Source organism: Magnolia sinica, chromosome 12, assembly GCF_029962835.1.
Source record: "Magnolia sinica isolate HGM2019 chromosome 12, MsV1, whole genome shotgun sequence".
In the NCBI taxonomy this organism is placed as follows: Eukaryota; Viridiplantae; Streptophyta; class Magnoliopsida; order Magnoliales; family Magnoliaceae; genus Magnolia; species Magnolia sinica.
In genome coordinates, this window is record NC_080584.1 from 18,178,059 (window position 1) to 18,192,154 (window position 14,096).

Sequence of the window (14,096 nt, forward strand, 5' to 3'; positions counted from 1 at the left end):
CACTAAATATTACCATGACCATGACCATGACCTCGGCTGCCACCAAATCTGTACCATGACCTCAATTATTTCTACCTCCAAAGCGACCTCCCCTTGATTCTCTACTAGCAAAACGACCACCGCAACCATCATGACTTCCTCCATCTCCTCTATCAGGTGTAAAAACGAATGCAGAACAATTTTACGAACGCAAATTGTGTGACTTTGTACAATCTTCATGTTGAACACATGCAAATGCCTTAGTGGTGGATGCGATCTCACTACCTCTCCAAGAATCTGAGCCCGCACAGGCTCGAACTCAAGATGAAGACCAGAGAGGAATTTAACATTATGAAATTCCTCTCTGCCATCTCATGGTCTCATAATTGTTAGATGGGTTGTTACATGTTCAATTCTTCCCACATGCTTTGCAAGGCTGAATAGTATTCTCCAACACTCTTTATCTCCTTATTGAAGAGCACATATATTCTGAAGTAACTTGTAGATATGAGTTAAATTCTTCTCGCTTGAATACATCTCCCTCAAGTTTTCCTACGCCTGGTTGTCTTGAAAACGATAACATTTTCACTAATATGAGGCTCCATACTATTCCTTAACGAGGCTCTAATTTGAGCATTCTCCGCTACCCAGTCTTTGCATTATGACAAACTTTCTTTAGGTTTGGGGGAATTTAGGTTCTTTAATTTGTTTTACAAGTAAGAAATACCTCTATCGATGTGGCTCATTATAAGTAATTTGCTCTGTTAAGTTTGGTCGATGTAATATGAAGATTTACCGACTTAGATATAGGCCAAAGGCTAGTCTTGGCTTCGTTCTTGTCATCCATCTTTGAAGGCGAAATCAAACACACAAGGAAGAACTTCTAACTTTAACTTACCCAACACGTATCTCAAAGACAATGTACAGCAACAAATGGATTAATTGATAGCATTACTATTTTCAAACCTTCCACAAATATGCTTGCTCTTTTTATATTAAAATATAAAAGTAATAATGACAAGTGTATCCTTTAGTAACAAAAACCAAAATACCAACTACTTCCTTCAATAACAAAAGCAATAATACCCACAATGTCCTCAACACTAACAATGACATAAGGGCTAGAATAGATAGGTGGGCCGTACAGTGGTACAACCTACATCTGTTAATAGCTAATAAGACTGGTTGGAACCGGAACTGCTCACATAAACAGTGGTTGGGTCACTAGAAACCCATTTTGCACAAAAAGAACTGTTCAATCTGCCCAGTGCAGTTGGTCCAGCTTTCTTCGTCTTCGTCTGGTCCAACCGGAATGGTCTTCTGTCTCTGTGTCACAGATACCTTTATTTTATATCCTTCGTATGGTGAATAGATGTCATGGTTGGACTAGGTAGACAAAATTGGGCTGGCGTGGACCAACTAGTCAGAGGATAGGGTCAACTGTTACAGATTTTTTGTTGTATGATACCTTTATTTTATTTTATATCCTTCATATGGTGAATAGATGTCACGGGTAGATTGAACAGTTCTTTTTGGGCTGGCTTGGACCAACTAGTCAGTAATGTGGGTGAAGGTCCAATCTGGATTTAAAACATTGTTTCTTACTAATGTTGTTTTGTTGGACTGCTATTCCATTCCATGTAGTTGCAATATCTTTCTCTATTGCCTGCTTTGATGCTGTATATAATTTATGTAGATTTCAGGCTTTTTTCCATAGTTTCTTGGGAGGACATACTACTGTGGTTTGATCATGGACCTATTGCTCACTGTTGAATGCAGAAGTTCATGAAAGAAGCACCAAACTCATCACGTGGGTTAAATGAACTAGGAGTTGAAGTAGACAAAACAACACGTGAAGAAAATGCTCAGGAAGAAGCACAACAGGTAATAAGCCTTTGACAATGGATGTAGTTTGTCAATGAAGGATTGTTGGTTCCTAGTTACAGTTAAGTGTTTTGCAGGTCATCTACTATATATCGTCATTAATGTTGCTGTTATTTGATCTTCTGCTTAAAAGGTTGATCGCATCCTGGGGTGTCGAGTGCAAAGCATCGATGTTATGTCTTCACCTCATGTTCAACACATCGCACTTGCAACTTCCCCAGCACATTCTGAGCCCAGGAGCCAATCTCCAAGGCTTACTGGTGGTTCGGCTTCTCCTGATTTACTTATCTTGAGAAGTCATGATGGAATATCGGAAGACCATTCTGCTGGCATAAAAGCTTCGGATGTGGAGGACAATGAAACTCTCCAAGCTGCTGGACCCCAGAATATCACTGATCGAGTTGATGGAGACAAAATTGGAGAGGATGATATTGGACTGGATAAAGTTGATATGGAAAAATCTTTCATGGATCTCAATGCTTCCAAAAGTGAAATTCGAGAAGAATCTGCTTTAAGTACTAAAGATGCTGGAGAACTTGCTGGAAAGGTAGAGACAGAAGAGAAAGCTGATGTTCCACTTAATGATGCAATCCTAGAGACAAGGCAAAGTGCCACGGGCAAAAATGAGACACTGGACGCGGTATTGAAGGAATCTGTGCCAACAGTCAAGGAAAATGTCTTATATGAATTTTTAGTCAAGTGGGTGGGGCAGTCTCACATCCATAACAGTTGGGTTGCGGAATCCCATTTGAAAGTTTTAGCTAAGAGAAAGTTAGAGAATTACAAGGCCAAGTTCGGAACTGCCGTGATAAATTTTTGCCAAGAACAGTGGAAGACGCCACAACGAGTTGTTTCTCTTCGCACTTCTAAGTCTGGTAAGAGTGAGGCTTTGGTTAAATGGTATGGTCTTTCATATGATGAATGCACCTGGGAAAGCTTAGAGGAGACAGTCATTGAAAGATCTGAACATTTGATTGCTGAATTCAAGAAGTTTGAACGCCAAACACTGGATAAGGATGCTTCTGGGGACAATTTGCCGAGGACTCAAGGTGGTCAACAAAATGAAGTAGTTCCTCTCATAGAGCAGCCTGAGTATCTTAAAGGTGGCTTGCTGTTCCCACACCAGTTAGAAGCATTGAACTGGTTACGCAAATGCTGGCATAAATCTAAAAATGTGATCCTTGCTGATGAGATGGGGCTTGGGAAAACTGTATCTGCCTGTGCTTTCATTTCATCATTATATTTCGAGTTCAAAGCCAGGTTACCTTGCCTAGTCTTGGTTCCTCTTTCCACAATGCCTAATTGGCTTTCCGAGTTTTCATTGTGGGCCCCACATTTGAATGTTGTGGAGTATCATGGAAGTGCAAAAGCAAGGTCGCTAATTCGCCAATACGAATGGCATGCAAGTGATCCGAGTAGGCCATTTAAGAAAATGACATCATATAAATTCAATGTTCTCCTGACTACCTACGAGATGGTGCTTGTGGATGCATCCCACCTCCGTGGAGTTCAGTGGGAGGTTCTTGTGGTTGATGAGGGACACCGTCTTAAAAACTCGGAAAGTAAGCTTTTCAGTATGCTTAACAAAATTTCTTTTCAACACCGTGTACTGTTGACTGGGACTCCTCTACAGAACAACATCGGCGAGATGTACAACTTGCTGAATTTCTTGCAGCCAGCTTCATTCCCTTCTCTATCATCATTTGAAGAGAAATTCAATGATCTTACTACTGCAGAGAAAGTTGAGGAACTGAAAAAGCTTGTTGCACCTCATATGCTTCGAAGGCTTAAGAAAGATGCTATGCAAAATATTCCCCCCAAGACTGAACGCATGGTTCCAGTTGAATTATCATCCATCCAGGCAGAATACTACCGTGCAATGCTTACAAAGAATTATCAGATATTGCGAAATATCGGAAAAGGGGTTGCTCAACAGTCGATGCTAAATATTGTCATGCAACTACGAAAAGTATGCAATCATCCATATCTCATACCGGGAACCGAGCCAGAATCTGGGTCGGTAGAGTTCCTCCAAGAAATGCGAATAAAGGCATCAGCAAAGCTGACTTTGTTGCATTCTATGCTTAAGGTATTAAGTAAGGAAGGTCATCGTGTTCTCATATTTTCACAGATGACGAAACTTCTTGACATCCTTGAGGATTACCTGACTGTAGAGTTTGGGCCCAAGACATTCGAGAGAGTGGATGGTTCGGTGTCAGTGGCGGACCGTCAAGCAGCGATTGCACGCTTCAACCAAGACAAGTCTCGCTTTGTCTTCCTATTATCAACACGATCTTGTGGTCTTGGGATAAATCTGGCTACTGCTGATACTGTGATAATTTATGATTCTGATTTCAACCCACATGCTGATATTCAGGCAATGAATCGAGCGCATCGGATTGGGCAGTCTAAAAGACTTCTGGTATACAGGCTTGTTGTACGTGCTAGTGTTGAGGAGCGTATCTTGCAACTTGCCAAGAAGAAATTGATGCTTGATCAGCTTTTTGTAAACAAATCAGAATCTCAAAAGGATGTGGAGGACATTCTACGTTGGGGAACAGAAGAACTTTTTAGTGATTCTGGTGTAGCTGGAAAGGATATAAATGAAAATTCCAGCAACAAAAGTGAGGTCACTGCAGAGACAGAGCAGAGGCATAGGAAGAGGGGTGGTGGCCTAGGAGATGTATACAAAGATAGGTGTACTGATGGATGCACAAAGATTGTGTGGGATGAGAATGCAATTTTGAGATTGCTTGACCGTTCAAATCTCCAGTCTGGACCTGCTGAAAGTGCTGATGGAGATTTGGAGAATGATATGCTTGGCTCCGTGAAGGTGAATTCTGGCACTTCTCTACATTGTTTTCTTATATTCATAAAATGCCATTTGCTTGTTCATATTGTCTTTTGACATTTGTCTTTAATTTTCTAATATGCATAACATTGTTCTCTGGCATCGCATTTCTCAAGAAAACATGTTGAAAATATCCAGAAGTGAATTCGAAAAAAAAACATTTCTGACAGAAATATCCACAAATACTTGATTTTTTTTTTTTTTTTTTTTTTTTTTTTTTTTTAAAATCTTGTGGTTATGTGAAAGTCAATTTGGCAAATTAATATCTTTGGTGTCTTTGCTACTACCCACCACCTAAGTGGAACTTCAGCTCATGGACTAGATAAGCAGTTAGAACTGAGTCATGTCCCTTGATTGGCCTCACTGGGACTAATTGTTGGTTTTAACTGCCTGGGTTAATGAAGCTAGGAAATGTTGTTGATCCGAGACTTTGACACCCTCGCTATTTCAATTCTAGAATAGTTGAAAAACCTTTGGAACAGATATGGTGAAAAAACCTCTGGAATGATCGGATACGAATATGGGCGAGCAGGTGTTAGTGATAGATTCGGGGAAGCCTCTGAGGTTAGTCGAAAGTCTCGGATCATTGGAGAAAGCGCTAGACGGAGTGTCTGGAGGGAAGGATGGTATCAAAAGGAAAAATAGCATACTCAAAGGATACGAGGGAGATTGGATTACGATCAATCGGAGGAGATTGGAGCTTGTAAATAAAGGAAAACTGAAAAAGGATTTGTCCGGCTACCCAACTCTTTTTGTCGAAGGGTATTGGGAGGGTTGGTTGCCGATTAACTTCTCACGGGTGCGGGAGGGCAGGGGCGGTAATGGAGGTGGTAATCCCTAGAGATAGGATAACGGCTGAGCCTCAAGGTTTTGCTTTTGTTCACATGAGCTCGGAGGTGGAACTTGGACAGGCGATGGAACTGTTACAAGGAGAAAGCTTTTGGGGGAGAAAGATGAGGGTTCAAAGGGCTAGATTTGGGCTGGAACAAAGGAACACGGAACCCTAACTCTTGTTGGCGAAGAAACCCTCCTCTCATATTGTGAAAGGTTAAATCTCTATACCGTTTCCTGGATCAGAAAACTGAATCTTCAAAAGTGACGCTTACTGCGAAGATATGGAAATACAAGGTCCCTCCAAAAATTGCTGTTTTTGGATGGTTGGTTGGAAAGAGAAAAGTGCTCACTATTGATAATCTGAGGAAAAGAGGGATGTTTTTATCGAACATTTGCATTTGCTGCCTATCAAACGAAGAAACGACGGACCATCTGTTCGTTCATTGTCCTTATTTCAATTTAGTTTGGTCAACTATTCTCTCAAAATTCGACATTTCCTGGTCCTTTCCTAAATCCACTGATTCTGTCTTTGCGGCATGGCATGGAGCCCCCCTGGATAATAACAGAGCTGCGATGTGGCGAATTTCTCCCCTTGCTGCTTGGTGGGCCATCTGGGAAGAAAGAAACAGTCAATGCTTTAGAGACGAGTCCCATTCCGTCATCCATGTGATAAACAGAATTCATCATTTCCTCCCTGAATGGGCTTGTCACTCTTTAAACATCAGTCACATCCCTCTTCTCGTCGGCACTCAGAATGGCAGGGTGTAGCTGTTTTCGTGGATTGTTTTGCTTCTTCTGTCTGTGTCTTGGCTGGGCCCTTTTTGGCCCCTTTTTTTGTTTTTTGTCTCTTTTTTTCTTGTTTTGGTTTTTTTTTTTTTTTCCGCTTCAGGGAGTTCTCAGTTTCGCTATCTCAGCGGTCTGTATCCTTCCTTTTCTTTTAATGAAATTTTCGTTGTCTCTAAAAAATAAAATAAAATTCGCACATGCGAATTCTCCCATACATTTCGCATATGTCATGATGGCATATGCGATTGCAGTGCATATGCAATCGCATATGCCAAAAATTCGAGAATATGCAATCACATACACCATATGTGATCGCATATTGGCATCCAAACATTTTTATTTTTTTATTTTTATTTTTTGCAAAACAAAAGACCTTTTGCCTATTCTGCAAAAAATAAAAAAGACCTTTTGCCTATAAAAAGGCATCCAAACCTTTGCAACATACTCACTCCATAACTCTTACTCTCATTTTCTCTTACATTCTTACTTCCAAGTGCAATTAATCCCTCTCTCTCTCTCTCTCTCTCTCACACACACACACACACACACACACAATTCCTATCCTACTTCCAACCAAGTTCCAACTTCCAACATCCAAGTTCCTAGTTCCTACTCCTCTACAAGTTTAAAGCAAGAAGATCATTTATTCATTTAAGAAGAGAAGTTTCCCTCTCTCTTGGAAGATCAAGATTCAAGCTTCAAGCACTCTCAAGGAAGATTCAAATGAGCTCACAAAAAGGATGAACGGGGTAGATTTCTTACAAACATTAGAGTGGACCCACCTAGGTTTCCAATGCGAATTTCCTGCCAAAGGCTTTCCAGGAAATCCGCATAAGTGGATCGGCTTGTGTACCACACATCACCTTGGTGTGTTGATGTCAACAAGTTTTGTGGGTCCCATCATGAGGTATATTTTATATCCAAACTGGCTGTCCATTTGGCAAGCTAGTCGTAACACTTGAGCTGAAAAATAAGTCAGATCCAATTATCAAGTGGACCACACTGCAAAATGTAGTGGAGGATTGAACGTCTACCATTGAAACCATTTTGGGGTCACAAAAGATTTGGATCAATATGATATTTTTTTTTCCTCTTCATCCAGGTATGTGTGACCTCATGAACAGATTGAATGGAAAATAAATGTTATGGTGGGTCCTACAAACATTTTAATGGTGAGAATCATTGTTCCCGCAGCTATTTGTGGTGTGGTCCTCTTAAGCTTTGGATATGACTTATTTTTAGGGTCATGATCTAAAATGATCTCGCCAAATAGATGAACGGAGTGGATATAATAATACATCATTATGTGCCCATGTAACTTTGATCTCATTTGAACCATTTGTATAACTCGGAGCGTCAGCGCTCGTCTTCTTACAACACAACCTGTGTGGTACATCAGCCCGTCTCGTGGGGTCCACCTTGCTGTATATATATTTTATCCAGGCCGTCCATTTATTTTTTCATATAATTTAAGAATATTATTCCAAAAATTAAGCAGATATAAATTTTGGGTGGGCCACACCAGAAAAATTAAGCAGATGCATATCATTTAATGGTAAGTGTTTATTAATCACTGTTTGATGTGGTGCGGTCCACCTGATATTTTAGTGTGTTTGATTTTTTGGATAACATCATAAAATGGGCTATAAAAACGAATGAACAGAGTGGATCTACAACATCTCATCGACGTGGTCCCTGTATCAAGCGTAACACCCAATAAGTTAGTTTCTCATGTAGCACCAATCCACCGAGTGCATTTACGGGTGCGTTTTATTTTATGCACTTAGTAAAAACCGTGGGACCCACTGTGATTTATATATTTTATCGACTCCTTCAATCCATTTTAATAGATAGTTTTTGGGCTCGATCCCAAAATTGAAGCACATTTAAAGCTCAAATGGACCGCACCATGGGTAACAGTGTCAATTGAATATATACCATTGAAAAATTCCTGAGGGCCACTGAAGTTTGGGATCAAGCTTATATTTATGTTTTCCCTTCATCCTTATTTCTGTGATCTAATGAACAAGTTGGATGACAAATAAACATCACTGTGGGGCCTGGAAAGCTTTCAACGGTTGAAATCATTATTCCCACTGTTTCATATGGTGTGGTCCACTTCAGCTTGGATATGCTTAAAATTTGGGATCAACCCCTTAAATGATCTGTAAAAATAGTTGGACGGCGTGGATAAACCACATACATTAACAGTGGGCCCCACGGAGTTTCATCAGTACATTAAAGCGTACGAGTAACTCAGTACGCAATCGGATTTCTGAAGGGATTTCAGCGGAGGAAGCCGCATTTCGAAAGAGGGAAGAGGGTTCCGGAGATTCCGAACCCTAAAAATCTCAAATCTTGTCTTCAATACGCGCGATTTCTCGTCGAAATCTCGATTGCAGAAATCCCTTTGCCGAAATCTTCGTTTTGATGCGAAGTCTCCGTTGGATTCAAAGAAAAAATAAAGAGGGAAATCGAAATTACCACCGTTGATGGAGTGGCCCATCAAATTCAACCTCCGATCATGCAATCTGAGTCTACAGGTACTAAAATCCTCCCTCCAACTTTTCCTCTGTTTTTTTTAAAAATATTTTTTTTATGATTTTTTGGTAATTACGAACCCCACAGATCCAACGATGAGTGATGGTATCGATGATATCCACGATATCGATCATAATGGGGCGATATCCTACAATATATCGCACGATAAAATCATTTTTTCTCTTTTTTGGAACTTCCAAGTGGTTTCGTGCGGGTTTCGTCTCGCTGGACAGCGATAAAGTCAATTTGGCAAATTAATATCTTTGGTGTCTTTGCTACTACCCACCACCTAAGTGGAACTTCAGCTCATGGACTAGATAAGCAGTTAGAACTGAGTCATGTCCCTTGATTGGCCTCACTGGGACTAATTGTTGGTTTTAACTGCCTGGGTTAATGAAGCTAGGAAATGTTGTTGATCCGAGACTTTGACACCCTCGCTATTTCAATTCTAGAATAGTTGAAAAACCTTTGGAACAGATATGGTGAAAAAACCTCTGGAATGATCGGATACGAATATGGGCGAGCAGGTGTTAGTGATAGATTCGGGGAAGCCTCTGAGGTTAGTCGAAAGTCTCGGATCATTGGAGAAAGCGCTAGACGGAGTGTCTGGAGGGAAGGATGGTATCAAAAGGAAAAATAGCATACTCAAAGGATACGAGGGAGATTGGATTACGATCAATCGGAGGAGATTGGAGCTTGTAAATAAAGGAAAACTGAAAAAGGATTTGTCCGGCTACCCAACTCTTTTTGTCGAAGGGTATTGGGAGGGTTGGTTGCCGATTAACTTCTCACGGGTGTTCGGGAGGGCAGGGGCGGTAATGGAGGTGGTAATCCCTAGAGATAGGATAACGGCTGAGCCTCAAGGTTTTGCTTTTGTTCACATGAGCTCGGAGGTGGAACTTGGACAGGCGATGGAACTGTTACAAGGAGAAAGCTTTTGGGGGAGAAAGATGAGGGTTCAAAGGGCTAGATTTGGGCTGGAACAAAGGAACACGGAACCCTAACTCTTGTTGGCGAAGAAACCCTCCTCTCATATTGTGAAAGGTTAAATCTCTATACCGTTTCCTGGATCAGAAAACTGAATCTTCAAAAGTGACGCTTACTGCGAAGATATGGAAATACAAGGTCCCTCCAAAAATTGCTGTTTTTGGATGGTTGGTTGGAAAGAGAAAAGTGCTCACTATTGATAATCTGAGGAAAAGAGGGATGTTTTTATCGAACATTTGCATTTGCTGCCTATCAAACGAAGAAACGACGGACCATCTGTTCGTTCATTGTCCTTATTTCAATTTAGTTTGGTCAACTATTCTCTCAAAATTCGACATTTCCTGGTCCTTTCCTAAATCCACTGATTCTGTCTTTGCGGCATGGCATGGAGCCCCCCTGGATAATAACAGAGCTGCGATGTGGCGAATTTCTCCCCTTGCTGCTTGGTGGGCCATCTGGGAAGAAAGAAACAGTCAATGCTTTAGAGACGAGTCCCATTCCGTCATCCATGTGATAAACAGAATTCATCATTTCCTCCCTGAATGGGCTTGTCACTCTTTAAACATCAGTCACATCCCTCTTCTCGTCGGCACTCAGAATGGCAGGGTGTAGCTGTTTTCGTGGATTGTTTTGCTTCTTCTGTCTGTGTCTTGGCTGGGCCCTTTTTGGCCCCTTTTTTTGTTTTTTGTCTCTTTTTTTCTTGTTTTGGTTTTTTTTTTTTTTTTCCGCTTCAGGGAGTTCTCAGTTTCGCTATCTCAGCGGTCTGTATCCTTCCTTTTCTTTTAATGAAATTTTCGTTGTCTCTAAAAAATAAAATAAAATTCGCACATGCGAATTCTCCCATACATTTCGCATATGTCATGATGGCATATGCGATTGCAGTGCATATGCAATCGCATATGCCAAAAATTCGAGAATATGCAATCACATACACCATATGTGATCGCATATTGGCATCCAAACATTTTTATTTTTTTATTTTTATTTTTTGCAAAACAAAAGACCTTTTGCCTATTCTGCAAAAAATAAAAAAGACCTTTTGCCTATAAAAAGGCATCCAAACCTTTGCAACATACTCACTCCATAACTCTTACTCTCATTTTCTCTTACATTCTTACTTCCAAGTGCAATTAATCCCTCTCTCTCTCTCTCTCTCACACACACACACACACACACACACACACAATTCCTATCCTACTTCCAACCAAGTTCCAACTTCCAACATCCAAGTTCCTAGTTCCTACTCCTCTACAAGTTTAAAGCAAGAAGATCATTTATTCATTTAAGAAGAGAAGTTTCCCTCTCTCTTGGAAGATCAAGATTCAAGCTTCAAGCACTCTCAAGGAAGATTCAACTTTCAAGATTTAAGCACTCTCATTCTTCAATCTACATTTTTCTCTCTTACATTCTCTTACATACACAATAATCCTAATTTTTGAATGTTGATGACATGATGTATACTTAATTCATTGTTTGATTGATTTTATTCTCTTAAATGTATTTTAAATATGTAAAATTAGATATCTATTAACTTAGGAAAGTTCCCCTGAATTTCTTATATATTTTTACATTTTTTTTTTACAAATTTTTTATCTATTTTTCAAAAAAATAAAAATATGCGGTCACATTTGCGATTGTGCGATCGCATATGCGCAATAGCATATGCGATCGCACATGATCGCATATGCGATCTAACAACATCGATTACAGCAGGTTCAGAAGGATATCTGTTTAGATGAGGACTCTGAGACTGCCGTGCTCAAACAGTTTTGGATTGAAGAGTGTGGGGGAGAGAGTCATTCAAGTAGAGGAGGATGTTATCTCTCAGTCTTGGGAGTCAATGTGATTTTCGGTTATTGTGGTAACAAATGGTGTGACAATTCCTCAGGTTAGGGTTGGCTGGATGATTGCTATAGATTACCTCTAGAGACGTACCTCCAAAGACGTATTCGATTAGAGCAATATGTTACGATGAGCTGTGGATTCGTCTAAGTCCAAGAGTGAATGAGGATTTGTTGTTCATGACATGAACTCTTCATAAAGATGGTCCTATTTGCTGATTTCTTAGATGGGAAGAGTTTCTCCATTTTTGGCTTCGAGGATGTCCGGTGCCTGATTTGGGCAGTGCCGCTTGAGTTCTGGTCCTTCAACTTCTTGGTCGTTACGGCTTCTTGCTTTGGGGAGATTGTGGAGGTAGATCTCAGCACCAAATTAGGAGAAGAAATGGGGATGGTGAGAGTTCGGGTGAGGAAGAATAAGGTGGTAATTCCTAAGTTTATCACTGCGATGGTTGGAAAAAAGAGGGTGGTCATGCCCATCCAAATAGAAGATGGCATTGGAGCAGCCCGCAGATGGTAGGGCTGAAAGTTGGGTGGGTTGGGTCAGGTTGGTGCTCAACCCTAGCCCAACCCAAGTTTCCTATACCTCAACCCTAATCCCACCCAGCCTAACCTCGGGTTGGGAATTCTCAACCCAAGCCCAACCAAGCAGGCTCGGTCAGGTTGGTCGGGTGGGTATATGCTAATATTTTTGTTATTACATTAGTCTATTATATTTTCAATACAGGTCTTATTTTTTGTACCTATGATTTTATTAATTATATATGTAGTTATTTATCATAAAGAAGTTCATTTTTTCTAAACAAACAAGCTAAAATATAGGACAATTGCTCCTTTAAAAGTCGTCTTGTGTAGCATGCAATCTGTTTGGGAGAGAGAAATCTGACGTATCTTGTTAGCTTGGGTCATCGAAAATGACATGGACCAATGAAATCCGATGGCATTGGAATTTCCTGTGCCTTTAGCATAGACGATCCACACTCAATTATAATTTATAAGGAACTTATATATCGATCGAGTACGGGTTGGGTCAGGCAACTTGAGACCTCAACCCGACCTCGACCCAAGTTTTATCGGGTTGGTGTTTGTATAGCCCAAGCTCGAGACCAAACCCGATACATCTTGCCCAAGCCCAATTCAATGTCGGGTCGGTCACGGGTCGGTTGGGTTGAACTTGCCCGACTTTTAACCCTACTAGATGGGGGAATCCTTGGAGATCGAGGGAGACAGGGTCGGCGGTGAGCGATCATGACCGAAGTGCAGTTTCAAATGGAGTACTGACGCCTTTTCTCCCTAGAGGAGTTAACGCAGATGGTGCTACATGTTTCGAGATGGCTGGAGGAACTGAAGGCAGTGGGATTTGGGCAAATCTAGTAGAGGGGCGTGTGGAGTCCTGTGCCCACTTTAGTCTGGGATCCTACTCACTTTTGCTCTCAAGTTCTAAAATGAGCTCCAAAAACGGATGGATGGGGTGGATTTCTTACAAACATCATAGTGCTCCCCATCTAGGTTTCAAGCGCAGGAACTTCGCAGGAAATCCGCGTACGTTACCGTCTGTATTCCCAGTGTCGTGGGATGCGGATAATTTTGTGAGCAGTGTACATTGTAAACTATGGGGGCTACTATAATTTATGTATTTTATCCACTTTGTCCATCCATTTTACTAGATAATTTTATGGTCTTAGCCTAAAAAATGAAGCATATCCAAAGCTCAAGTGGACCACACCATAGAAAACAGTGCAAATTGAATGTCTACCGTTAACAAATCCTTGGGGGCCAAAGAAGTTTTGGATCAAGATGATATTTGTTCTTTTCCTTCATCCATGTCTTTGTGATCTTATGAATAGGTTAGATGAAAAATAAACATCACTGTAGGCCCTAGGAAGGTTTCAACGGTGGAAATCATTACTCCTACTGTTTCATGTGGTCCATTTGAGCTTTGGATATGTTTCAAATATGTGCTCAACCCCTAAAATGAGCTGGAAAAATGGATGGACGACGTGGATAAACCATGTTCATTCACGGTGGGCCCAACGGAGTTTATTTAGTACTTTAAGAGCATATTTAAGTGTGGTGTAGGGAGTGGATTAGGTGAAACCCCGGCCTCACCCAAGACCGTACAGCCCCTACCGTGGGACCCAACTTGACATGTGTATTCTGTATCCACTATGTCCATCCATTTTTTTAGATCATTTTATAGCTGATCCCAATAATTAAGAAGATCCAATTATCAGGTGGAAACAGTGGTAGTTGAACAGGGTACCATTAAAAGCTTCTTAGGGTTCACCTTAAATTTCCCTATTTTTTATTAGGCATCCAACCTGTTGATAACTACACAGGTTTGAATGAAGAGAAAAAACTATTATCAGCTTGTTCCAAAACTTTTGTGGCCCGCT

The 14,096-nt window shown here is 40.8% G+C and overlaps 1 protein-coding gene across 5 annotated transcripts in view; it reads left to right on the plus strand.

Annotated features, from left to right (window-relative positions):
• LOC131221045 (protein CHROMATIN REMODELING 4) overlaps positions 1 to 14,096 on the plus strand; it is a 57,651-nt gene that overhangs the window by 26,561 nt on the left and 16,994 nt on the right. For 3 of the 5 annotated variants that reach the window (XM_058216134.1, XM_058216132.1, XM_058216135.1), the window contains 2 exons: positions 1,759 to 1,863; positions 1,997 to 4,696. In XM_058216134.1, the coding sequence (XP_058072117.1) occupies positions 1,759 to 1,863; positions 1,997 to 4,696 (2,805 nt within the window). Of the gene's footprint in view, positions 1 to 1,758; positions 1,864 to 1,940; positions 4,697 to 14,096 lie in introns of those variants that run through there. The other 2 variants (XM_058216133.1, XM_058216136.1) reach the window with 2 other exon arrangements.